General features: G+C 51.6%; 3 protein-coding genes across 3 annotated transcripts; all 3 read right to left on the bottom strand.

The window, feature by feature from the left end:
- IUM83_02515 (uncharacterized protein) lies at positions 1-3,413 on the bottom strand (the record flags this gene model as incomplete). Its single annotated transcript, XM_067926440.1, has 3 exons — positions 1-546; positions 2,540-2,666; positions 2,752-3,413. The coding sequence occupies 3 exons, from the start codon at positions 3,411-3,413 to the stop codon at positions 1-3; spliced, it is 1,335 nt and encodes a 444-aa protein (XP_067796535.1).
- Positions 3,414-11,272: 7,859 nt separating this feature from the next.
- On the bottom strand, positions 11,273-12,077 carry IUM83_02514 (Serine/threonine protein Kinase; the record flags this gene model as incomplete). The annotated part of the gene is made up of 2 exons (XM_067926439.1): positions 11,273-11,846; positions 11,974-12,077. 2 exons carry the CDS (start codon positions 12,075-12,077, stop codon positions 11,273-11,275), a joined length of 678 nt encoding a protein of 225 aa, XP_067796534.1.
- A 674-nt stretch (positions 12,078-12,751) lies between these two features.
- On the bottom strand, positions 12,752-13,003 carry IUM83_02513 (uncharacterized protein; the record flags this gene model as incomplete). Its single annotated transcript, XM_067926438.1, has 1 exon — positions 12,752-13,003. The coding sequence occupies one exon, from the start codon at positions 13,001-13,003 to the stop codon at positions 12,752-12,754; it is 252 nt and encodes an 83-aa protein (XP_067796485.1).
- Positions 13,004-26,653: the final 13,650 nt, after the last annotated feature.

The raw sequence follows: 26,653 nt of genomic DNA, 5'->3' as shown, positions 1-26,653 counted from the left end.
TTAAAAGGTCACACGCTTCACCACCACGTCCGAGTCCAGCCACTTGGCTCGGTGCACGCTCCCAAATCCACCTTCGCCCAAACAATCCCACTCGTCAACTACCAGCTCGTACCATGCTACAAACCACTCAGATATGAGCTCCAACAAATCGTCGCGTTCCAGTTTGCTGGCAATCTCCTCGTACGCTGTCTTTACCAATTCCAATTCTTCGGACGTGTATGTCTCTGGGGGATTTTCTATCTCGGCTCTCAATCTCTTCAAAAGTACTGATCGCTCTTCCGGCGACTTTAAATCCTTCAGCAGCAGAAAAATATCCGATGCTCCCGAGACGAAGAACTCGATTTGCTCCTTACGCTGCTGCAGCCGTTGCGCTTGAGTTTCTTTTTCGCTTGTAGTGAGTCCAAGTGATGTCACCAACGACTTTATACGCCACTCAAATGCGTACACGCTGTTGGTCGTGGCACGCGTTGACGAAAGCCGCAAGATTCGCGCTTGTTCAGGTGGCATCTTAATCATCCGATAAAAGTCGGCCACAAACCCGTGAAACTGTGATAATTGTGTGAAGTTGTGAGATGAAGCTTGCAAATGCTTGCGGGCCCTCTTGAGGTCATCGAAAATCCGGCAATACTGAGTATCATCGCACTTCTCCATGTGTGTTTGCAATTTTAGCCACGATTCTCTCAGTTTCCCACCTCCGTATTCATCGAAGGCGATCAAAGGTTCGCTCTCCGGTTCATTGGAGCTTGAACGTTCCTTAAGAGCTCGTTGCTCAAGCTCGTAAACAAGAGACGATAACACGGCACGCTTGTGAGGGTCTTGGCAACACATACGCCACAGTAACTCGCTGGTCTCGCCAGGAGGGCAGTTGGGATGATAATCTTCGTGTATGCCTGTCTCGGGAGGCCACCGCATTTTGCGAAACCACGCCCAAGTTTCGTCTTGATCGCTCCATGGCATTTTACCAATTGTGGCTTCCAAAACGCACATTCCCAGTGAATAGACGTCCGACGCGCACGATGGTGGCTCCCTTTTCGCAACCTCCGGCGATTGCCAGCGCATTGACTCGACAACACGAGAGGAATCCGATCTTGACCAGCTCGATCGACTCAACCCAAAATTCGCCAACTTTGCCTTGTCGTCGTCTCCGATCAAAATGAGACCGCGTCAAACGAAAAAAATGCTTACGAACCTACGTACGAATCGCGATTTAATCACACCATTGGAAAGCGGTGCATCTCCCCTTTCTCGTGGTGTCTTCAGTGCTCAAAGAAGTTGAAAACTGAACGAGCTGTGGTCGTCTAAAAAAGGGATGCCCTCAAAAACTAACTTCATCAAAAAAAAACTTTTGGTTTGCTCCAGTACTGTTTTCTATTCTGAATCGAATGGGCAACCTCCGGTACTCTAATTCATCCTGCTTCCTGTTCAAATGTGAGCGTTCGTATCACGATCTCAAAATACCAAGGGTAATGTTTTGTCCGAAGTGTCTATTTTTGGAAAATGCACGGAAGGATCATTCTGTTTACTGCTGACATTCCGGGACTGGCTACACTTACTTCTCCTTCCTCGCGCGCTTCGACGCTGTTTCCCTGACTGCGGCGCCGCAGCTTCCTTATCCTGCTCTTCCACCCCGGCGTCATCGCATCTTTACCTCCTTCGTCAGTCATATCGGTCGATTTTTTTGCTTCAGCAGAGGTGTTGATTGATCTCTTCCTTTTCGCTGCGGCCTTACGGCGCGCCTGTTTTGCTTCATTTACCTTCTGCTCTTCTTCATCATTAGGCGCATCGTAGCTTGGGTCTGATCAGTACTCTTCTGGGACGTAGGTCAGCACCTTGCTGTGCATTTGCTGCTTCTTTTCGAAATTGGGCATGGCGGCAGTAGTAGTTCCAAGTGGCTCTCAAAGAGACCACGTATCTTTGCATCAGATGTAGGAATACCGTCGTAGGACCGCCGTAAACCTTATTTTGCATCACCGCACTGGCTGGGCTTGCACGACACGACACGACTCCTCGGTTTGAGGTTGCCATTCCGAAGAGCTGATAGCTCTGCATGCCGTTCATGTCCTGGTAGGCCTCCTGGACGACCGTCCGGAACAGCTTCATCACGGAGACCTCCTTCGGTACATGGATTAACGCGGAGTTGGAAGCAGCGTTCACTACCTCCAGCAGCTGCTGGTCCATCGTCCACACGTCCTCGCGCGCAAACTTGTTTCGGATATGGCCAAATCCTCGGTCTACCGCATTCTTATGTGACCCTTAACAAAAATTTCAGGTCGATAGTCTCCAGTCCACCAATTTGGGCTCGCGAGCCCCTGCAGCATTTTCGCCCCGAAGTTGTTCTTGTTCTATCCCCCACAGTTGTCGGCGTATATAGTGAGTTTCTTCTGTCCATTGCCAACGACGATCTTCTGGATGAAGTGGTAAAGCAGACTGTTTACCTCGTCTGTTCCTTTGCTAGCAACCGACTCTTCGTACACGTAGTTGTACTGGATGTTCTTGTTCGCGTAGTAGATGCCAAAGAGAAACAGAGAAACACATTCACCAGCGACAGAAAATACCACTGGGAAGGAGTCGCCGTCACGCTGGGTAGCGTGAGATTCTGGCTAAAATCCCTCACGATCACGGCGTGGTCGTCCGAGGTAGCTTCCAGGTCGCATTTGTACTCTTTTCTGTTAGAAAAATGTTCAGAATAAAACAAAATGATCTTACTACCCACGCCAAAACCAAATAATTCTTGTGTCCCAAACGTCGTACCTCATCTTTTTGGCTGCTGTGGTGTGAACACCGAGTTCCTCAGTGAGCACTGCAGTGACCCCAGACTTCATGCGAGAGTAGAGGATGGAGCACACGTCGCAGACGTTGCTCCGAGGCGAGCGTATGCGAATCGTAGGGCAACACTTCTGCAGTAGCTTCCGAAATGTAAATGGCTGGGGCGTTCGAACGTCCATCTCGTTTTCAACAACGTAGTTTTCCATCTCGGTGTACAGTTGGTCCCAAGTGAAGAACGCTGGAAGCAGCCTGTACTCCTCTGCCGAGTAGCGCTTCTTCACAACTCCGCTGACCGTCTGTTGAGTGTGCACACGAACAGGAACCACATCTCTGAGTATGGCCGCAAAATCGCGGAACCATTGTACGAGCCAGCGAATCTGGATTTTGTTAGCGTTCAAGTTCATCTTGCTCCTGTGCGGCTGGATGGAGAAGGCACCTGCCTGAATCTGGCGTCTATAACGCGTGATACTTGCAGTAGATACATCATACACTTGACACCACGCATCACGACAAACACAGCCAACCAGCGGTAGGTAGTACGAGTAGGTTTGCCGCTCACCAGTTCCTCGACGACGAGCTGCCGTGTCCATCTTCGTCAATAGCGCCAGTGCAGTGATGATGCTCTGCTTCTTCTCCTTGGAGCTCATGTGGTCGATAGAGCGAAGAAAGTTTTCAAGTTCGGCTGCTTTTCCGCGAAGGCAACCTTCGTTGCATCCGTCTTCACGAATCAAAGACGTAACTCGCTCGTGAAGGTGTCCGTCGAACAAAATGATGCTTTCATCCGAGCTGTATGTATCACTTGAAGAAGGCCCACCGACGCCGTCCACGCAGTCACTCCCACGGAAAACAGTTCGCTTCCACAATGAGACGACGGCTCCCACTCGCTGTCGTCAGAATCAGCGTCCACAATGTCGTCTGGCGCGTTGCACAGAGGTCCCAGGAGTCGTCTTGGCTTGGGGCTGGCATGGTTGCTCGCTGATGGACTGCCCACAGGCGCATGGTCTGTCTCCTGCACCTCTGGGGCTTCTGGCCCCCAGACTCCAGCTGCAGTGCCGCAGGCTCCAGTTGCAGTGCCGCTGGCATGGTGCTTGCTGCCAGGAATGGCGCTGGTGGGCTCATGGTGCTCGCTGGTCGCAGCGGTGGTCATTAATCCTTCGGGGTGAAAACGTAATGGGCGATACACCTGCTCTAAATTTAGACTTTTGGAAAATCGCCTCTCCTGGGAAATCACTGTTAAGTGCGATTTTGCTTGGCCAATCTTTAAAGTCGTTTTTCTCGAAAAAAACAAATGGTGGCTAAGCAGCTTTTTGTTTGATGCGGTCTCAAATGTTACTACAGCGAAGGTCACCGTGAATAATACCTCGCTCGTGGAGGTACTGGAGACCCAACGCTGCCTCGTACAGATGCTTCCATGTCGTCGGGTTTTCTGTAGTGGGTCTAACTTGACCCACTACTTTAGCTTACACGTTGCGCTACGTGTGTGAGGAAACGTAAGTACTTAGTAATTACTTGAGTTAATTATATTTGAATACACAAATATAATTTAAATCAGATAAGACTCCAAGTGACTTAGAATTGGTAAAATGAGAACTGTATTGTTTATAAATTGATCTTCCTCCTAAATCTGCTAAAACTGTTTATCATCTATGAAAGGGGTTGACAGCGGTTGGCTGTCAGAGCCCCGCTAATATGCATGTCTCTGATTGGTAGAAAGACGCTGCTTTCTACCAATAGGATCTTTTGGGTAGATGTGGACCACTCATTGTGGTGGCCCACTTCAATGTATCCATTGGTGTGTCTTACACCAAGGTGAGGAAGTATCTAAACCTTTTAACAGATATCTTATCTGTTAAATCACAAGTGGCTTATAGCCACTTGTGCGTGTAACCCCGTCACCCCCCCCCCCCTTAAGGTTAGGCACGCGGGGTCCCCGCACGTCAATCTTCTGAATTGACCATTCGTCAATTCTCCGCGTTTGGAGAAGAAACCCGCGCTCATTTAACGATGAGTGCGCCCCAGACGAAGAACTCGAAGGCGGTGGAGAGTCATCTCTCCATCCATGACTACTTCGAGCGCCAGAAGGCGAAGGATGGCGACGTCGTCGACTTCGACGACGACGATGAAGACATAGAGGACGAGAAGGACTCATCCTCAAAGCGCAGAGACTCAGTGTCGAGCGAATCGCTCGACCCCCACACTAAGAACATCCGCCCGCGTGAAGGGGACGAATCGGACGCTTCGAGTTCGAAGCGTTCGCGTACTGAGAGTGATACCCCACTCGCTTCGCTTGGGCTCTCAGTACTCCGCGCGCTGCTGCTGCAGCGCGTGATGTCAAAGCTCAAGGCTCTCCGCGCGCTGCGCCTGCAGCGCGCGATCCATGGATGCCGTCCGCGTCCGAGATCGCGGAACGGTATGGGAACTCGGTACCTCCGAATGAGGTGCCGCTGTACGTATGCAGCGCCATCAAAGATGACGCTGTGGCTACCGAGCTGCACTTTGATGCGGAAACGCATCAAAGGCGCGATTACTACATCGGACTCTTCCACGAGCTCCGATGGTTTCAAAGCAAGAAGACCTCTTCTCGCAGCAAAGTGCCCGAATGGCAGGCACTTTGTCAAAGTTGGAACGCTTTTGTTGAGAACTTCAACAAGAAGCCGAGTGCTTACCGTGATCAGATTAAGCAAGCGCGTGATCGCTTCGAGACGTACTCGAAGCGTGGAAAGTTGGAGCAACTCCACGTTGCTGCGGAGGAGGCTAATGTGCCGTGCGCTGTGCCCGAGGGCTTTCAGTGCGCGAAGGGCTTCCCAGGCGCGGTCCGCTTGAGCGACCGCGACCTGAACGGGTACACGTCGTTCCGTGTGCCCGAGAGTCTCAAAGAGCTCCGTGCTAAGTTCTTAGCACGTGAGGGTTCGGGCGCTAGCGATGACCGCAGCGCTCGCACTACTTCCGCTGCGCCAGCGCGTACTGCTCCTCGTACGCCCTCACCATTTCCGGAACGTCCTCTAGCAAGACGTTCCGCGGCTCCCATGTATCTTGATGGGGAGGAAATCCTCTCCAACGAATACGAAAACGAGCCCCTTGAGGGTTCGTTTTCGGGATACTATGGTCAACAATCCGCTCAACAATCCAGCGGGTTGAGCCGCGGGCGCCACGGATCGGCGGTGGCGGGGGTGGGAACACGCCCCGGGTATGATCAGCCCCGGGCTGATCAGTATGCGTCTCTCCACGACCGGGTAACCGCCGTGGAGCGTCTGCAGGGCGCTGAGTTCGCCGCCCTGAAACTGGGCTGGCGAATCAGAAGGCCCAAGTCGCGGAGGTCTCGCAGACCGCCTCGAATATCCAGGTCGAGCTGGGGACCCAGATGAAGGGGTTGCTCTAGCGCGTCCGCGCGCTGGAGGAGAGGCTGCTCGTCGCCGAGGCCAATGCTTCCGCTTCTGCCTCGGCTCCTGCCGAGGCTTCGGGTCAGCCGAGCTAGATGGCTCGTGCTGCAGGTATGGCTTCAGTCGTCCGACGTAAAAGGTCGGATGGAGGCGCATGCTAGACGGTATGTCAAGCGTGTAAGCGTTGCCGTGCCGTGCCAACACAGTGAACGGCCCGATGAAGCGCGGAGCAAGCTTACTCGCTCCGAAATCCGAAACTGCATGTTTTGGCAGGTTTTGCGTAGCTAACAAAACCAGTGAACTAACTTTGAATTCATTTGTGTTGCCTCTGCCCATATTGTCTGCGTTCAGCTTCTGTTGATCAACAGAAGCTGCTATTGCATCTTGGACAAACCGAATTACGGCTTGTCTTTTGGTAAGGAAGTTGATTGCATCCGAGCTGAAGTCATTCAGCTCGCTATCCGCTAGAGGCCCGGCCTCTGCGTGGTTCTTCGCGGTGTCTGCGCCCTGCGCAGACCCGTGGTCTTTGTCCTTGTTGTTGGAGGAGTCTGCACCCCGCGTAGACTCATGTGGTTTGTTCGTTGTTGCAGCTGACACTGTGCAAGTGTCAGCGGTTTTCTGTGACTGCCGTATTGCAGTCGTAGATCCTCCCCCACTTAAAGTGGGAGCCATCACTCCGAGTAAAATCGGTAGACGTGGACACCACATGGCATTCACGTAAAATGGTGTATGCCCGGTCGAGGCATGCACTGAGTTGTTGATGGCAAACTCTGCCATCGATAAACACTCGCTCCAGTATTGCAACGAGTGAGCGTAGCTCTTCAAAATGTCGACGAGCACGCGGTTCACGCGCTCGGTTTGACCGTCCGTCTGCGGATGATCCGCAGTCGACATTGAAAGCTGGCTCCCAAGAAATGTAAACACTTCTTGCCACAGGTGCGCTGTGAAGCGCGGGTCTCTGTCCGACACGATGTCGGTCGGCATGCCATGGTGTTTGAACACCATGTCGACGAACAGACGGGCCGTCTGCTTCGCGGTCACTTCTGCCGGCACCGCAGCAAGATGTACCATCTTGCTGAAACGGTCGACGAAGACCATAACACCGGTATTCCCTCCGCTGTCCGGGGGAAGACCAAAGATGAAGTCCAATGACATGGACTTCCAACACTCCGACGGAGTCGGTAGTGATTGCAGTGGAGCCTGCGCGAATGGCGCAGGCTTTACGCGTTGGCATCCCTCGCCAGCACGGATGTACTTGCGCACCCACTTATACTGGTGGTGCCAGTAGAAGTCGCGCGTGAGAAGGACGTATGTCTTCTCACGTTCGAGATGTCCCGCGGTCGGGGCATCAGGATATTCGAACATGATCCTGAGTCGCAGGTCATGATCGTTCGGTACGACAACGCGATCCGCGTTGTCGTCGACTGCATTGTAAAGAAGCAGTCCGTCGTGCACCCGATATCGGTGCGCACGCGCACGAAGGTGCTTGGGCAACTTCTGACGAGCCTTGTCAGAAGGTGTTGTGCCATAGGCCAGCAAGAGTTTCGCGTCCGCGTCGTGCGCGAACGCGGCCTTCACATCGTCCAACAGAGACGATGTGGGTTTGCTCGATCGCATGACGTCAATGGTATTGACGCCAGCAGTTTCTGCGTAGTCCGGCCAACGTGATAACGCGTCGGCCACCCCATTCAACCTTCCGGGTTTGTATTCACCCGGCTGCACGACAGCATGCAAATTGCGTCAGTGTGGTACGTTTGCAACCGTCCGCACTATTTGCAGCATCAACTCCCGGAGTTGACACGCCGTCGTCACCTCGACGCCATTCATTGGCGGAGCCCCTCATGACTGAGGGTGCGTCGGCTCCTGGATCCGACGCGTCGTCATCGACCTGACCTCTTTGGGCCAGGGACTGTCCCTTACACACTTGAACGTGGGTATTGGTTCCCGGAACAAGTACATCTTTTCCTTCTGACGTCGGCAGCATTGCCGACGTTGGTCTCACCTGTGCGCGCCCTCGCGCACTTCCTGGGCACTCCGGGACAGCAGCATTAAGCGCTGTCTCAACTGGTGAGCCGCGCGCACCTGCTGGTGCGTGCGCTGCGGTAACAGGGCCACCGCTCTCTGTTCCGCTGTCGCGGCCGAAGCGCACGAGCGTGCGCTTCTTCCAACCTATCACCGGATCATGCCGTGCAGGCCACGGCATGCCCATTACTACGTCGAACTTATCGTCCAGGTCCAGGACGATAAAGTGTTCGACAAACACTCGTTGTTTGTACGAGAAGCGCACGTTCACGACGCGCGCGCTTCTCGGTCTTCACGATGGCACCTGTTGCTAGTCGTACCTCCAGAAGACTTCGAGGTGTATATACCTCTTCGAAGTCAAGTCTCGGCAGGCTTCGTAGTCGAACAAAGTTGTTCGACGCGCCTGAATCTACCAAAGCTCGAAGAGAGCCACTCGCTCTCTTCGAGTAAAAGCTCGAATCTTGTAAAAGCTCGAAGAGAGTCACTCGCTCTCTTCGAGTAAATCTTCATACTTTCAACAGATATCTTATCTGTTAAACCATAAGTGACAAATGTCATGCACAAGTGACAGTTGTCACTTGTGACCGTTGTCATGCGAAAGTGACTGTTGTCACTTCTGTGTGTAACCCCGTGACAACATCCCCCCGTTAAGCTTAGACGTGTCAATCTCGACACGTCAATAATATTGACAGCTGGTCAATTGTTTGTGCTGGGGGTTTCCGTGCTCATCCGCAATGAGCACGACCAAGATGATGACTGCCATTGCAACAGAGTGTAAACTCTCTGTTGCTGAGTACCATGCGCGGTAGCGCGAGGTGCGCCGCTACCACGGGGATAGACAACACAGTGTCTGTGTACGCTTCTTCGATGTCGACCACGTCTATGCGTCGGCATCTCTAAGCGAATTTCTGTTGCTTACCGTGATCGGGTAAGCAAGAGCGAAAGCACTTCGAGTCCTTCTCGAAGTGAGGCAAGTATTAGCAACTCCACGCTGTTGCGGTGGAGGCTGGTCACATCACGAATCCGGAAAACGCATCCTGGAACAACAGCAGAAAGGTGTTTCCACGTTCGGACTCCTGCATGTGAGTGACAAAGTCCATCGAGACAACTTCGAACGGACGTCTGGGCTCAATATTTCCGGGCGACGGTCCTTCGTTGGGCGGTCGTCCCTTGCCACTCGCACAGTCGACACACTCCTTGACACAGCGCTCAACATCGGCGTACATCCCCGGCCAGTAGAATTCCGAACGGAGTCTCTCGTACGTCCGGGTGATGCCTTGGTGACCACCTTGGAAATCTTCGTGTGCGTAGTGCAGCATGTCTGGTCGCAGAGATTCCGAGATCACCAGTCTCGGCTCATCTACAAAGTTGCGAGGGCGGTCTCGAGTCGATCGGGCCAGACTGTATACCACATCCCGAACATCTAACGCAAACAAGTCCGCCACCTTGGCAATCTTGCGGAGCCTTCTCGGCGAGAATCTGTCGATAACCCGTTTCAGGAACGACTTGATTTCGGACAAGTAGGCATCGTGATCCTGGTGCGTCCGGATACGTCTCCACCGTTCGGCCTGGTACTCGATGGGACCCACGGGTCGCTGAGGTTCACCATCACTAGGAGGAGCAGTACCCTCAATTCCCGGATCCGGACGCACGGCGCCCCTGGCCTTCGACCTTGTCAACGCGGTGAAGACTCTTGCCGCGCGAGAGAGCGACGCGGACTGTGAATCTGCAGCCACTGCGTCAATTTCCACCCGGACCGAAGTCTCCGGACGCGGAGATGGGTCTCCGTCCAGGTGGACCATGTAATTGGTCTAACATGAACCACTACTTTAGCTTACACGTCGCGCTACGTGTATGAGGAAGCGTAGAAGTTTATTAACAATTTGAATTAATTATACTTGAGTCCACAAGTATAATAAAAATCAAATAAAACACCAAATAGCTAGTTTAAGTCAAAATGAGAACTGTATTGTTTGTAAATTGATCTTCCTCCTAAATCTGCTAAAACTGTTTATCGTCTATGAAAGGGGTTGACAGCGGCTGGCCGTCAGAGCCCCACCAATATGCACGTCTCTAATTGGTAGAAAGATGCTGCTTTCTACCGATAGGATCTTTGGGTAGGTGTGGATCACTCATTGTGGTGGCCCACTTCAATGTATCCATTGGTGTGGCTTACTCCAAGGTGAGGAAGTATCTAAAAATTTTAACAGATATCTTATCTGTTAAATCACAAGTGGCTTGTAGCCACTTGTGCGTGTAACCCCGTTACATTTTTCGTTTTACCCGGCTGGGCTTCCTCCAAAAGTGAGCTCCTGCTGGCGAATTCACACACGAAAAACTGCAGGTGGTGGCTAACTTCGCACTCACCGTACATCTTGATCACGTTTGGGTGTCGGAGTCGTTGCCACAACCGCACTTCCTGCTCGAAGGACGAGTGGGATGCGCCTAGAATAAAAAGCTTCACAACTGCGTCGGCGTCGAGCCACTTCGCTTGAAAACCCCTCTGTCGCTACCGTTTTGGCAGAAGCGGGTCAGCTCGATTTCAGTAGGAGGAATGGAGCAGCTTGATGATCGGTAGCTATCCAGGACAGCATTCGTATCGATGCCTGTTGTGTCACCAGTGCATGGTGGATGGATTCGAGGCCACTGAAGTAATTTCGTGAAGCGGTGGAATCTTTCCCTGAAGCTGGCTATCCAACCACTGCGTCCATGTAGATCAGGAGGCTGCTCTGGAGCTAGAAATACTGTGATCAACGGATAGAGAATCCGTTGAATGTCATGGTACCCATGATCAGCCGCACGTCGTACAGCAGTATCTCCGTCCTCGTCCTTAGCGTTCACGTCTGCACCACATGCAATGAGATACCGAACGATGTCAATGTGGCCAAAGGCAGCGGTCTCCATCAGTGTAGTGGCTTTGTGTTTGTTCTTGGAATTCACATCCACTCCGCATTTTCCGGTTAGGTACCGCACAATGTCAATGTGACCCCTCCGCGAGGCCATCATCAGCGGAGTGCTGCCATTGTCATTCTTCACATTTGCGTCAGCATTGAACTGCTCTACCAGGCACTTCACAATGTCAAAGTGTCCATACTCCGAGGCCTTCACCAGTGCTGCAGACTCTGCATGGTCCTTGACTTCGCATTTGAGGGATTTTTGCCAGCCAGGAGACGAACGAGGTCGATGTGGCCGAACTGAGCTGCCGTCACCAGCGCTTTGTCACGACACTTCATGTTGTTAAAGCTGGTATCTGTACCGACGAGGAACTGCACGACATCGACGTGGTCGTTTCGAGCGGCCCACGTCAGTGGCGTAGGCTTGAATCGATTTCTCGGTTTAAGCTTCGCTCTACAGTCTCCAACGAGGTACTGCACGACGTCTAGATGTCCATTGGCTGCGGCCTTCATCAGCGCAGTGTCGTGGCTGTTGTTTGCGGCGTTCACGTGTGCGCCACATTGACTAACGAGGTAGTGTACGACGTCAATGTTTCCGTGTTGAGCAGCGTGCATCAGTGCCGTGTATCCGTACTCATCCGTGGCATTCACGTCGGCGCCGCATTCCTCAGCGAGGTGCTGCACCAGCCCAGACTGGCCATAGACAGCAGCCTCTCTCAAGGCTTCCTCTTGACCCACACTCATGACCACCAGTAGCAGCCAGTCAACACCTTTGACTTCGTTGCTATGCGGCTAAACGAAGAGTGACCGTGGCGCGTGAAACAGCCGCACACAACCTTCTCAATGGCTACAAGGTAGCTGCATTCAACGCATTATGTTAGATATGTAACAGATGAGCCCAGACGAGGGACCCATCTGTGCAGATGTCGGCGAGCGAGACGTAGGCGGTGACGGTGAGCAGCGACGTGAAGCAAACGCCCATGTTGATCGAGGGCACGGCGATGATGGGCGGCATCGGAGTGGTCCGGGAGCGGTCGGCGGAGCCAAGCGGACGCTCCTGTTGACGAAGAGTGGCACAGTCAGCAGGACCCGGGGCTTGCAGATGGCACCCGAGGGTTGACTCGACACGGCGGCCGAGGCACGAGACTGCGGGCGACAGCGGCGACGGAACAGAATTTGCGGGCTCGAGCATACATCGAGACGGCCTGTAGCGCGAGTTGCATCGCGAGACGCAGCGAGCACGCACACGAAGAACGGGGACGTTAGTCCTCCTGAGGAACGAGGGACTTCCGTAGCGTTAGCTACGAAGCCGAGAAATTGTCGTTGGACGGTTGAGGCTCACGACGAGGAATTGACGGACAGCGTGGGAAGTGGCTAGCGAGGGCTGGCGACGGACGCGTGATTTTGGGCTGGTCGTGGGTTAGTGTCGACAGAGGATTAGCATTAGCTTGTGTTTGGTTGAGTTGAGTGTAAAAGAGGTTCTAGTAACCCCACCTTAATAAAATTCCACCGGACATGAGGGTGGACGGTCGGGCGCAGCGATTGATATCGCTGTCGGCAATCTGGGCGTTGGAGACGTAAGAGGTAGACACGGCCGCGCAGCGACGGCTATACGACTCACTTCACAGCCGAGCGAGGTAACAAGTCTGCTTCAGATATATCCCCAATCTACGGGAGGACGGAGCTAGTTTAGTCCACAGACAATGGGGAGTTCGGTGGAGCGGGTTGCCGCTGCATGTTGAGCAGCAGCAGCTCCAGCAGCTCGATGTCGACCGAATCGGAGCAAGGTGCAGCGAGTGCACCCGCAAAGAAGCCCAACGGGTAGTTGGTTCCGCCATAGGTATCGAGCGGGGCGTCTACCGCGCGAATGGGGTCCTCGATCACGCATTCCTTCTTCACCGGGCGGTGGCCAATTGCCGCCTCAGCATATCGACGCTTCATTCGTTCTTTGCAATGGCTGGTGCAGCCGCTGCTAGCTGGTGCTGGCCTTGCGGCGGTGGGATTCGCAGAGTTTGTTCAGCGTGCCGTCGATTTTGGTGGCGCGGATCTTGGTGCACAGTTTGCTGCGGTAGCCGCATTGCATGAGTAGCGATGCGGACGTCGGGGGCTCGTTGAAGAGGGCAGGCATGGGCGTGGGGAACTGGTGGTGAATTGATTAATGGTCGGGTCGGAAGGGGCACTCGTCGTTTGGGCTAGTTGAACAGCTAGGTGGCGTTGACGGCCAGAGAGATTGGCGCCAAGACCGTCTGGGCAGCATCTTTAGGGTTTTGTCTGCGCACAGCTTGAGTGTGTATCGCTGGCAATCGAGGTATAGCACTCGCGCCAACTGACAGGTAAGTGATATGCATCGACATCGCGTCAAGCCCTGCATTTGACGGCGAGTGTCCAGTGTGGACAACCAGCTCGCAGCCGGTTTTGCGCGTAACGTTCGTCGTAGTGCATCTTATTATACTACGCGCTACACTGGGCTATGAGGCCTGTGCTGCTCACAGCCTCAGAAACTTGTAGTTTGTATGGTGTTTGTAGTCGCCCGCCCGATCGATACTTAGTTTAGTTTAGTACAACGCGTTTTCTCTTAAAGGAGCCCACTCTGGTGGAGCTCCGCAATCCCAAAACTGCTAAGTGGGGCGAGCACTGCGTTGACGTGTCTGCTGTGCGTGGTCACGACCTCCGCAAACTCGACTCACGTGACAGCGTCAAGCTGTTATGTTATGAGCCCAAAGGGAGACTCTTCCTGCGATTACGTGAACGTGAATAATGTCGCGCTTTCCGTCGATGTCAGATTTGCTCAGTGGTACGGCATCGACACCTGGAAGTCGGCGGATAATGGCTGTGTCAACTCCATCATCGACGCCAATGCCAGGACCAGCATTACCGATGACGAGTCTGGCTGAAATTTCTATTCTGCAGCCTCCGTCGTCAGCAGCGCCCGTACACCAGTTTGGAAGCGGAGTTCCAGCTGCGAATGTAACTACGGGTGTTCAAGTTCCGGTCGTGAACGCTGTTTCACAGGTGGCGCCGCCACGTCCATCGACCGACGTGAACAAGACACCTCCAAAGATGACAGGCAGTCTTAATCTTTATCGAGCGCAAGTCAAGGCTTATTTGCACCAGTTCAACGCGTGGGGTCTAGTGGATGGCACCATTCTGCGCCCTGCTGTAGCCGGTCCTGCTCAACAACAGTATGACCAGTTGGACTTCTTTGTGAAGGATACTTTGCTCCGCGTGGAAATAGCGGAGGCAAACTACGGTGCACTTTGACTGGGGTTCGTAATGTTCCTGGTTGTCATGTGAATTTGCTGACTGTGACTGTATTGGAGGGAGAAGGCTGGAAGTGCGAGCCCAGATACCCCGAAAACGGCCCTCCACAGCGTCTAATGTGGAAGGATGGAAGAGCAATTGTGTTTGAGAAGTGTAATGGATACTATCGTACTCGGAGTCGTCATGCACCTGCTCGTGTCGTCGCGTCTGCGGTTTCTACCGATACTTCTCTGTTTCGGTGGCATCTTCGGTTCGCACATGTAAATGCTGACGCATTGCAGAAGGTCTATCGTAATGAACATGTTACCGGGATGCAGATTCCTCCTAGTGAGCAGCCTGGAGAAGTGGTTGACTGCTTGAGTTGCACGTTGGCCAAGTCGCGGAGAATATCCTACAAGCGGTTGCGGCCGCGGCGTTCAATTCGCTGTTGTGAAAAATTGATGTCTGATGTATGTAGCTACGGAGAAAAATCAGTTGGCGGAAAAACAAATTTCCAACTTGTCGAGGACGAATACTCTCGTTATTTATGGGGCATCTTGCTACAGCAAAAATCTGAGAGTGGTGATAACTTGAAGACGCTCATACTACAGATACATCACAGTGGACTGCGCGTCAGATTTATCGGTTCAGACCAAGGAACTGAGTTCAAGAACGAAGCCTTGAAGAAGTACATGCGGGAGACTGGAATTCGCCCTGTACGCACAAATACGTACTCGCCCGAAGAAAATAGTCTCATTGAAAAGATGAACAGCAAATTGCTGCGGGCCGTTCGCACGATGTTAGTGACGACAGGATTGCCGACGAGTTTGTGGGGAGAAGGATTGAAATTTGCAGTAACAGTTTACAACTTCACGCCTACGAAAGCCAATCAGGGTCGTACGCCGTACGAGCTCTATGAAGGTCGGAAACCTGATGTGTCTGGCTTACGTGTATGGGGGTGTGCTGTCACGTATTTTGTTCCGAAGAAGCAACGGAAAGGCAAGCATGCTCCAACAGCGCGGGAGGCACATTTCCTCGGTTATCCTGAAACGACGACTGGGTATCGCATGCTGGATCTAGCCTCGGGTCGAATTGCTGAATCACGCGATGTAAAATTTCGTGAACAGTGGACTGTAGCAGGTGACTATGTAAGTCAACTATTGGAGAGAGTATACTCCCATCAGTTAGGTGTGGTGCTACCCGATACAATTCCATACGTAATGTTGCCTCTTCATGATTACACGTGCTCCGATTCTGCCAACGAGGTTGCCGTAGCATATGACGACCCCGGTGATGAGAGCATGGATGATCAGGAAGTTGGAGACGGAGTCATTGGCAAGAAGAGAGCGAGAACTAGCGGTACGGGGGAGATTGAGGCGGCTGAACCTGCCTCTATTCCTAAAAGGCACAAATGTACGGGGGAGCTGGCCCTGAGTGATGATGCGGAGAATTCTGATGATAGTTTACCTGCTAGTGAAAATTCGATCGAGTATGGTGATCAGCAGCAAGACGTTGAAGGTGATCAGCAAGGCAGTCGCAAGAAACGAAAGCCTGGTTTGGTAAAATACAAAGGAAAACCCGGCTTGGTCGAGGTGAAGCAGCCTCGTCGTTCGAGGAAGACACAGTCTGAGCATCTCCGACGATCGACTCGCCTTCGCCGACCAAATATTCGGCTCCGTGGGTATTCGTTGGCGAACTATTTTATTTCGACCATGGACAAACTGCCTAAGAATGTTCGTGGAGCAATAACTGGTCCTGATCGAGATAAATGGCTAGAAGCACTGGAAGTTGAATTCAACCTCATCCAAAAGAACGAAACGTGGACACTGGTGGATCGTCCGCCAAACAGCAAAGTCATGACAAGTCGTTGGGTTTTCGTAATCAAACGAAATCAACACGGAGAGATTGAACGGTACAAGGCTAGGCTTACCCTTCGAGGCTTTGAGCAAGTATTTGGTTCGGACTATTGGGAAATTTATTCACCAGTAGTTAGCATGGAAGCAATTCGTGTGGTGATTGTTTTAGCATTCTGTTACGATCTGGACCTTCGTTAAATCGGCTTCACTACAGCTTTTCTTCATGGCTGCATGAACGTCGATGTGTACATGGAGCAACCGGAATTATTCAACGATGGGGGTGGTCGTGCTTGTTTGCTGAAGAAAAGTTTGTATGGCTTGAAGCAGGCTCCTCTCATCTGGAATGAAACCCTGAAGAAATACTTGTTGAAACTTGGTTTCAAGGCTAGTGTTATTGCAGATGGTGTCTACGTGAAGTGGATAGGCGACACCCCCATGTTTCTTACAGTCTAGGTCGACGATGTGGTCATTGCTGCTAAGACCGAACACATAGAGTGGCTAATCGAAGAGCTCAAGAAAGAGTTTCAGCTGAAGAATTTGGGCGAGGTGAACCTGCTGCTAGCCATGGATGTGAAAATTGGGACAGATCGAGTTACACTTTCGCAGGAGTCGTACGTTCGCCATCTTGTGGAGAAATTTGGTGTATGTGACGCTCGTGTTGCACGTACTCCAATGGATATGAAGGTTAGGTCAGCCATGTGCGAGAGTCAGCTTGAGTGTAGCCAGTATTAATGACGCGAGACAGAAGAGTGGAACGTTAGCGTAAAAAGCATCGCTATCCACAAATAATGAATCAGTTCTCAATTTGCGCTCCAATAGGTTAACAGCCGGCTCCTCTAACCGCTGAGCGACTACTACACCCAACCTAATTGAAGCTAACCCTCCCTCGCCCCACGTGTCTCTCAACCCAGGAGACAGCTCAGAGCCTGGGCCAACCATGGACGCACCAACAGACAACGTCGATGTCAGTCACGTCGATCAAGGGAGATCAAGATCGCCCACGCGTCTCACGTTCTCTCCTGTAACGACGCACGCAGACCCTATTAGTTACGAACCACGCTTCGATCGTGTCCTGAAAACCTTCAAGATTGAACCATTTGATGGCTCCGCTCACCCAGGAGCAATCGACTCGGGCGTCGCGACTTGGTTTCGTCGTTTTGAGGCTCTGTTGGGAATGCAAGAGGATCTTCATCGTGTTCATTTATCTGAAAGCATGAAAAATGCCCTGCTTTTCCAACATCTCAGCGGTGCAGCCAGCCGGTGGTACATTGCCAACTTACACGACAACCGCTCTCGTTCTTTTGCCAGTCTCGGTCGCTCTCTCAAGAAAGAGTTTGGATCAAAATTATCGAAGGCACAAATCGGTCAGATGGTGGCGGCCGAGCGAAAGAACCCGACTGAGACGTATCGCGAATACTCAATTCGTCTACGCGCGATGGCGGCGGCATCAACATTCGATGGACTGGAAAGCTGCTACTCGAACAATCTAGCTCTAAGTTCGTTCATTTCCAATGCGTGGTTCAAGCACGCCGATAACCTACGGATGGTCATTGGACAAGACTCCAATCATCCCCTAGAGAACTGGACAGGGCCATTTCGAAATTAGGTACGATTGCCGGACACCAAGGTATCATCGCTCCGAGCTCCCGTCATGCAGTTACACCAACCCCTCCCTCCACCTCGATTACGTGGAAGCGATAGCAGTAAAGCGGTGGGTCCCTGCGGGCCAACAGATCGAAGAAGAGGGATTTCTCGACTGCGCGCGGCGGTATCTGCAAGCAACTGGGCCATACAACCGTTTCCACGATCGCTACGTTGCCCGGCAACAAAGTGGACTGGCAAGCGTTGCGCGTTCTGCTGAAGTAAGTACGTCGAACTCAACGGAAGAAACAACTAATGACGATGTTTCACTTCTTCCAAATGACGACGCACGTGCCTTTGATTGAAGGTCACGGGAGCCATCGCAGCAAACTACGCAGACATTTGATCCTGGGATCAGCGATGATGCCCCGATTATCGACTCCGGCTCAACGTACCACATCACCGGATCGAAAGAACACCTATTTGACCTACAAAGTTGTGAACCTCATGCTGTCGAAATTCCAGATGGTGGAATCCGATGTGGCAACGAAAAAGGCAAAATGGCAGTGAACGAACTCAACGGAGCTGTGCTCGAGCACGTTGTGTACGCGCCTGGGTTCTCTCAGACACTCATCTCAGTAAAACAATTCATCGACGCGGGCATGAAAGTCGAATTCACGGACAAGGAGTGCCTAATCTAGGACAAACCAATCATGTGCGGTACAGTCGACCGAGGAGTCTACAAACTCAAGATACCACGCGCAATGGCAGCAGCAGCAATTCGCCCGAACTCGATTGAAGACTGGCACCAACAACTCACACCTGAACTACCGATCAATTGTTGATCTCAGCAAATCTAACTCGGTGAAAGGTCTACGTATTGTTGGACCACTCACACCGTCCAAAACGTGCGAAGTGTGCGCACTTAGCAAAATTACTCGAGCTGCAGCGCCCAAGACCGCGTCAAGACCTGAGAGTGCACAAAATGAAATTTGTCATGGCGACTTAGCCGGACCTTTCCAACGGAGTTATCACGGTAATCGATATTACTACGCGCTGAAGTGGAGAGGCCACACTACTGTGTACTTCCTGAAAACAAAAGATGAAGCCACCACATGCTTCCAGAAGTACATGAACATCGTCAATCGACGCTTCAGCAGAACGGAAGGCCCAAAAATCTACAGGTCGGACAACGGCGGCGAAGTTTTAGCTAATGGCTTTCGCGAAGTGTGTGCAGCAGAGGATTTGGCCACTGAAATGAGCGAACCTGACGTCCATCATCAAAACGGCGTAATTGAAAGAACGCATCGAACACTTGCTGACGCAACACGCTCACTCATACTTTGTGCTAAACGGCCCCAGTACCTGTGGGAATACGCCGTCCGAAGTGCTGTGCACACGAGTAATCGTGTCCTGTCACGTTCTGACACCACGATGACGCCGTTTTAGAAGTTTTGGGGACGCAAACCCGACCTCAAGCTTGTCAAGACGTTCGGGCAGCGCTGTGTGGTAATGATACCACCGTGAGATCGATCTACGAAGTATCAATTCAGGCCAAAAGGACAGAGTGGCGTCTTCATCGGCAGTGACCCACAACGCAAAGGCTTCTTTGTTTACATAACGGGTCGCAGTCGCGAAATTGTCCACAGTCGCAGTGTTGTGTTTTTAGAGCCACCAAGTTCTCCTTCGTCGACAAGTATAACAAACCCGCGCGATGATCCTCTTCAAATTGTTGAAGACAACACTGAAGAAAGTGACGACGAACCTACTTTTGATGACGAAAATGATGTGATAACCTCTACTATACAGCCCTCGTCTTCAACTCAGTTGAGTGAATATACTGACAATTCAGCACCATTTGAACCTCGTCGTTCTCGCCGAATTGTCAACCTACCAACCAGTGTGGCATTAAGTGCTGTGCAGGTTCATTTGCGGGAAATCATCCAAGAACCTGTGAATCTTAAAGCTGCCAGAGCATCCACCGAGTGGCATTTGTGGGAAAAAGCTATTCGTGACGAAATTGACGCACTGAAAGCGAACGACACCGTCGACTTGGTTGACCCACCACCTGGTGTCCATATCATTGGATCTACAATCGTTTTTCGCGTGAAGTTAAGTGCACACGGGGAAGTCGAGCGCCTGGAAGCTCGAATATGTGCACAGGACTTTACGCAAGAGTTCTTGAAAGACTACTACGGAACGTACGCTCCGTGTCGAAATTAACCTCCATCCGTGTTTTCCTTGCAATAGCGACCCAAACGGGCATGCGCGTACGCCAGGGTGATGCCCCCATGGCGTACGACAAGGCTGGGCTGACTGAAGTACTTTATGTACGACAGCCACACGGATTCGAACCAAAGTTTGGCGACTCAAGAAAGCCCTTTACGGCCTAAAACAGGCTGGGTGGGAGTGGAACGTGGAGTTAAACAAGTTTCTCGTTGCTTATGGACTTATTCCTACTCGCGAAGATTCCTGTGTTTACATTCACCCTACTAACGAATTGATCGTGTTGAATTATGTAGATGATATTCTAATCGGCTACAAAGATGAACAATCAATGATGAACTTAATGCAAGCGTTGCAAGCCAAGTATGGAGTGAAAGACCTGGGTGACGTGCAATGGTTTCTCTGAATTCGCATCTCAATGGACGTTGCTCGCGGAATTACCACGCTGGATCAAACGCAATATGCCTCGGAAGTGCTGTGTCGTTTCGAGATGGAGGAGTGTCGACCCCGAAAAATTCCGCTTGACAAAGGAACCATATTGTACAGCCGTGCACTAGACCAAGAAGCCGCAGATCAAGGCACTTATCGACAAGCAGTAGGTGCTCTCCTCTACTTAGCTCGTGTGACACGTCCAGATATTGCATTTGCTGTCAATCAAGTCGCTGCACATGCATCAAACCCTTCGAAGGAGCGCTGGGTTGCGGTGAAAAACATATTGCGCTACGTTGAAGGAACGAAAGCCTGGGGCCTTGTATGGTGTAGCGGGATCAGCAAAATCTGCGAGATTGCTAGATCCAACTTCCCAACAGCGCCCGGACACCGACTAACGGAGGGGGTACTCCGATGAACCGTGATCAGTGCTGAACTCCTCACCTTGTGTACCCGTCGGTAGGGCTGAATCTTGCTCCTCTGGTAATTTCTGAAGAGTCCAAGTGTTGAAGTAGGAACGTCTTGGCGAGACGCGGGGATCCGGTGGAGCAGCGCGGAAATCTTCACTCTGCTCGCGGTTCTTGGTCCAGATCAAGTGATTCCCGACTTGGATCTGGCGACCTGGATCTGGATCCGGCCGAGTGGTTGCCTTGTGGTGTGTTATAGGCCCTTGTTGCGACTTGGTAGGTCGCCCTTTGTCGTACTTGCCGTTTCCTATAGCGGGATCAGGGTAGTTGAGAATCAAGGATCACCCGGCCAAGTAGTTAATTCCGGGTGATGTGGGATCTGCACTTGTAGGGAGTTCACTAGGAAGGTTGATCTGGCCAATCTATTATCCAGATTATTCAACCGACACTAGATCTGCTACCCAGTACCTTGCTGCTTCTTGGTGGGCCAATGTCGATCCCGATTCCAGGCGAAGGCACTTGCGTTGTCCAAGGCAAATTTGAGTCTCTGGGGGGGAGGGCCGCTTGCTGGCGCTTGGTAGTCTTGGGGTGCGTGTGGAACCAAATCCAATCTCCACAGCGTACGTCGAGCGGGGCCAATATGCGTTTCCCCGCCGTGAGTAGACCACTTGAGCACTTCCAGGCAAATTCGACTCTGATTTATGGTTATGTCCAATCCTATCCCAAAATCCTCTCACCCAATCCGAACTATCTTCCCATCTGTACCTGCCGGCTCTACGGACCACCTCTACCTTCACTGCATCGTCACTTGTTCCCTCCGTTGAGCTGTAACCGCCAGATCACCTACTGAGTCCCAGATCCCCAGATCCCCGGATCCGCCTGATTCCCAGATCCAGATCCGCTGATCTCCGAAGTGCCTTGATCTGGGTCAGTCTGCGTTGATCTGGGGTCCCTGTGCTGTTGCGATCTCCTTTTCTCACTTTCCGTGTCTTAGCCGTCTACCAGCGGCTTGGATCCGCCCTGGCGTACGGGATCCGGATCCAGATCCAAATGGGTACATGTGATCTGGATCCACCTCTCCCAAATCCGCTTGATCCACGCTGATCCTCGCTGATCTTGAGTCCTTCGATCGTCGCAAACTCCTTTCTCCACTTCACTAGCCATTGTCACATTTCAGAGGCCCAGATCCGCATGGGTGCATGTGATCTGGATCTGGATCCACATGGGTACATGTGATCTGGATCCAACCACTTCTGATAGTGCTGATCTGGCCCTCTGCCGTATGTAGACGTATTCTGTGTCATCTTGTAGTATTTCCTGTAGTCTCCCTTTGACGCCACACACATCTGATAGCCTCGATCCACCCGCATCACCAGATCCCCTCGATCTGGCTTCTCGGGTGTCACTTCCGCGGTATTGTGACTCCGTCAGAATCCATCTTTTGCCGATCGCTCCCAATCACCCCTTTCCCGGAATTCGCTTCTCCACACTTGTATATCGCCGCAGTGAAAACGCAGCCCCTGTTCGAGTATACACGAACGCAGACTGGGCCAATAATGAGGAGGATCGAAAATCTGTCTCGGGTGTCCTTGTCCAAGTTTTCGGGTGTCCTGTATCGTGGCAAACCAAACGACAACGAATTGTCTCGAAGTCATCAACAATTGCCGAATACATTGCCGCTGGTGACGGCGTTGAGGAAGCTCACTGGGTGCTTTTGCTTCTGCAAAGACTATCAAAAACAACAATTGAAGTACCAATCCCTGCCATGATTGACAACAAGTCTACAATCAAGCGTTTGGTGAATGGCAAGAATTCCGAAGCTCAGAAGACTGTTGACTGTCGATTCTTTTCGATACGAGATGCTGTGGCCTCCGGTTTGCTACGTCTAGTATATTGCCCCACAACAATCATGCTCGCTGACGGACTAACAAAAGCATGGGCACTACTCGTTTCTGCGAACTACGCCAAGCGATCGGTGTGTTTCGGCTACCACTCAGCGTTGACGGGGAAGTGTTGCGAGAATCAGCTTGAGTGTAGCCAGTATTAATGACGCGAGACAGAAGAGTGGAACGTTAGCGTAAAAGGCATCGCTACCCACAATTAATGAATCAGTTCTCAATTTGCGCTCCAATAAGCCAAACCCAAAGAACCGTATGGACCTGAGGTGAATCGGTCTGATTTACCTTACCGTCAAATCGTAGGCTCGCTGCAGTATCTGGTACGCTGTACGCGGCCTGACATAGCGAATGCAGTTTCGATTCTGAGCAAGTTCATGAATTGTTACACGGAAGAACACTACACTTTGGCTCAGCAAGTGTTAGCATATATGAAAGGATCTTCTTCCTATGGACTGGTTCTACCGAAGAAAATTGCAAAAGAAGATTTGTCGATTGTTGGCTACGCCGATGCTGATCCCGGCAACGATCCTGACACTCGTCGTCCAATTTCGGGTCAAGTGGTGAAACTTGGTGGCTGTGTCATTGCTTATCAGAGTAAGCATCACGATGCTGTACTCACCGACACATGTAGTGCCGAACTGACTGCTGCAAGTTCATACGCCGATTGAATTCGATGGTTACAAAATCTGCTTGTCGAATTAGGAGTGCCTGTGCAGTTTCCTGCAACATTGTGGATAGATAGCATGTCTGCCGTTCAATGATGACGCACTCAAGCGGCCACCACAAGATCAAATGCTTAGATTTGGCAGTGTACAAGGTCATTGACTACGTGAATGCTGGTTACATGCAGATCAAGCATTTGTCGTCAGCCGATATGCCAGCAGATGCTCTAACCAAGGCGCTGGGAAAGAGCAAGTTCCGCAAACACCGAAAGCAATTAGGTGTTGAATGCCTGTGCACTGAAGAATCTGAAGTGGGTCAACTGGATTGATGATGCAGACTACAAGTTTCGGGGGAGTATGAGGCCTGTGCTGCTCACAGCCTCAGAAACTTGTAGTTTGTATGGTGTTTGTAGTCGCCCGCCCGATCGATACTTAGTTTAGTTTAGTACAACGCGTTTTCTCTTAAAGGAGCCCACTCTGGTGGAGCTCCGCAATCCCAAAACTGCTAAGTGGGGCGATCACTGCGTTGACGTGTCTGCTGTGCGTGTTCACGACCTCTGCAAACTCGACTCAAGTGACAGTGTAAAGCTGTTAAGGACTCTTCGGGCGAGTGGTGGCACCCAGCATTTCCATGCGTGGCAACATCGATCATCGATCATCCTATTACTACGCGCTGAAGTGGAGAGGCCACACTACTGTGTACTTCCTGAAAACAAAAGACGAAGCCACCATATGCTTCCAGAAGTACATGAACATCGTCAATCGACGCTTCAGCAGAACGGAAGGCCCAAACATCTACAGGTCGGACAACGGCGGCGAAGTTTTAGCTAATAGCTTTCGCGAAGTGTGTGCAGCAGAGGATTTGGCCACTGAAATGAGCGAACCTGAAGTCCATCATCAAAACGGCGTAATTGAAAGAACGCATCGAACACTTGCTGACGCAACACGCTCACTCATACTTTGTGCTAAACGGCCCCAGTACCTGTGGGAATACGCCGTCCGAAGTGCTGTGCACACGAGTAATCGTGTCCTGTCACGTTCTGACACCACGATGACGCCGTTTTAGAAGTTTTGGGGACGCAAACCCGACCTCAAGCTTGTCAAGACGTTCGGGCAGCGCTGTGTGGTAATGATACCACCGTGAGATCGATCTACGAAGTATCAATTCAGGCCAAAAGGACAGAGTGGCGTCTTCATCGGCAGTGACCCACAACGCAAAGGCTTCTTTGTTTACATAACGGGTCGCAGTCGCGAAATTGTCCACAGTCGCAGTGTTGTGTTTTTAGAGCCACCAAGTTCTCCTTCGTCGACAAGTATAACAAACCCGCGCGATGATCCTCTTCAAATTGTTGAAGACAACACTGAAGAAAGTGACGACGAACCTACTTTTGATGACGAAAATGATGTGATAACCTCTACTATACAGCCCTCGTCTTCAACTCAGTTGAGTGAATATACTGACAATTCAGCACCATTTGAACCTCGTCGTTCTCGCCGAATTGTCAACCTACCAACCAGTGTGGCATTAAGTGCTGTGCAGGTTCATTTGCGGGAAATCATCCAAGAACCTGTGAATCTTAAAGCTGCCAGAGCATCCACCGAGTGGCATTTGTGGGAAAAAGCTATTCGTGACGAAATTGACGCACTGAAAGCGAACGACACCGTCGACTTGGTTGACCCACCACCTGGTGTCCATATCATTGGATCTACAATCGTTTTTCGCGTGAAGCTAAGTGCACACGGGGAAGTCGAGCGCCTGAAAGCTCGAATATGTGCACAGGACTTTACGCAAGAGTTCTTGAAAGACTACTACGAAACGTACGCTCCGTGTCGAAATTAACCTCCATCCGTGTTTTCCTTGCAATGGCGACCCAAACGGGCATGCGCGTACGCCAGGGTGATGCCCCCATGGCGTACGACAAGGCTGGGCTGACTGAAGTACTTTATGTACGACAGCCACACGGATTCGAACCAAAGTTTGGCGACTCAAGAAAGCCCTTTACGGCCTAAAACAGGCTGGGTGGGAGTGGAACGTGGAGTTAAACAAGTTTCTCGTTGCTTATGGACTTATTCCTACTCGCGAAGATTCCTGTGTTTACATTCACCCTACTAACGAATTGATCGTGTTGAATTATGTAGATGATATTCTAATCGGCTACAAAGATGAACAATCAATGATGAACTTAATGCAAGCGTTGCAAGCCAAGTATGGAGTGAAAGACCTGGGTGACGTGCAATGGTTTCTCTGAATTCGCATCTCAATGGACGTTGCTCGCGGAATTACCACGCTGGATCAAACGCAATATGCCTCGGAAGTGCTGTGTCGTTTCGAGATGGAGGAGTGTCGACCCCGAAAAATTCCGCTTGACAAAGGAACCATATTGTACAGCCGTGCACTAGACCAAGAAGCCGCAGATCAAGGCACTTATCGACAAGCAGTAGGTGCTCTCCTCTACTTAGCTCGTGTGACACGTCCAGATATTGCATTTGCTGTCAATCAAGTCGCTGCACATGCATCAAACCCTTCGAAGGAGCGCTGGGTTGCGGTGAAAAACATATTGCGCTACGTTGAAGGAACGAAAGCCTGGGGCCTTGTATGGTGTAGCGGGATCAGCAAAATCTGCGAGATTGCTAGATCCAACTTCCCAACAGCGCCCGGACACCGACTAACGGAGGGGGTACTCCGATGAACCGTGATCAGTGCTGAACTCCTCACCTTGTGTACCCGTCGGTAGGGCTGAATCTTGCTCCTCTGGTAATTTCTGAAGAGTCCAAGTGTTGAAGTAGGAACGTCTTGGCGAGACGCGGGGATCCGGTGGAGCAGCGCGGAAATCTTCACTCTGCTCGCGGTTCTTGGTCCAGATCAAGTGATTCCCGACTTGGATCTGGCGACCTGGATCTGGATCCGGCCGAGTGGTTGCCTTGTGGTGTGTTATAGGCCCTTGTTGCGACTTGGTAGGTCGCCCTTTGTCGTACTTGCCGTTTCCTATAGCGGGATCAGGGTAGTTGAGAATCAAGGATCACCCGGCCAAGTAGTTAATTCCGGGTGATGTGGGATCTGCACTTGTAGGGAGTTCACTAGGAAGGTTGATCTGGCCAATCTATTATCCAGATTATTCAACCGACACTAGATCTGCTACCCAGTACCTTGCTGCTTCTTGGTGGGCCAATGTCGATCCCGATTCCAGGCGAAGGCACTTGCGTTGTCCAAGGCAAATTTGAGTCTCTGGGGGGTGAGGGCCGCTTGCTGGCGCTTGGTAGTCTTGGGGTGCGTGTGGAGCCAAATCCAATC

The sequence above is a fragment of the Phytophthora cinnamomi genome (genome assembly GCF_018691715.1).
Source record: "Phytophthora cinnamomi strain GKB4 chromosome Unknown Contig16, whole genome shotgun sequence".
NCBI lineage: Eukaryota > Oomycota > Peronosporomycetes > Peronosporales > Peronosporaceae > Phytophthora > Phytophthora cinnamomi.
This window is presented reverse-complemented; position numbering and strand designations above follow the sequence as displayed.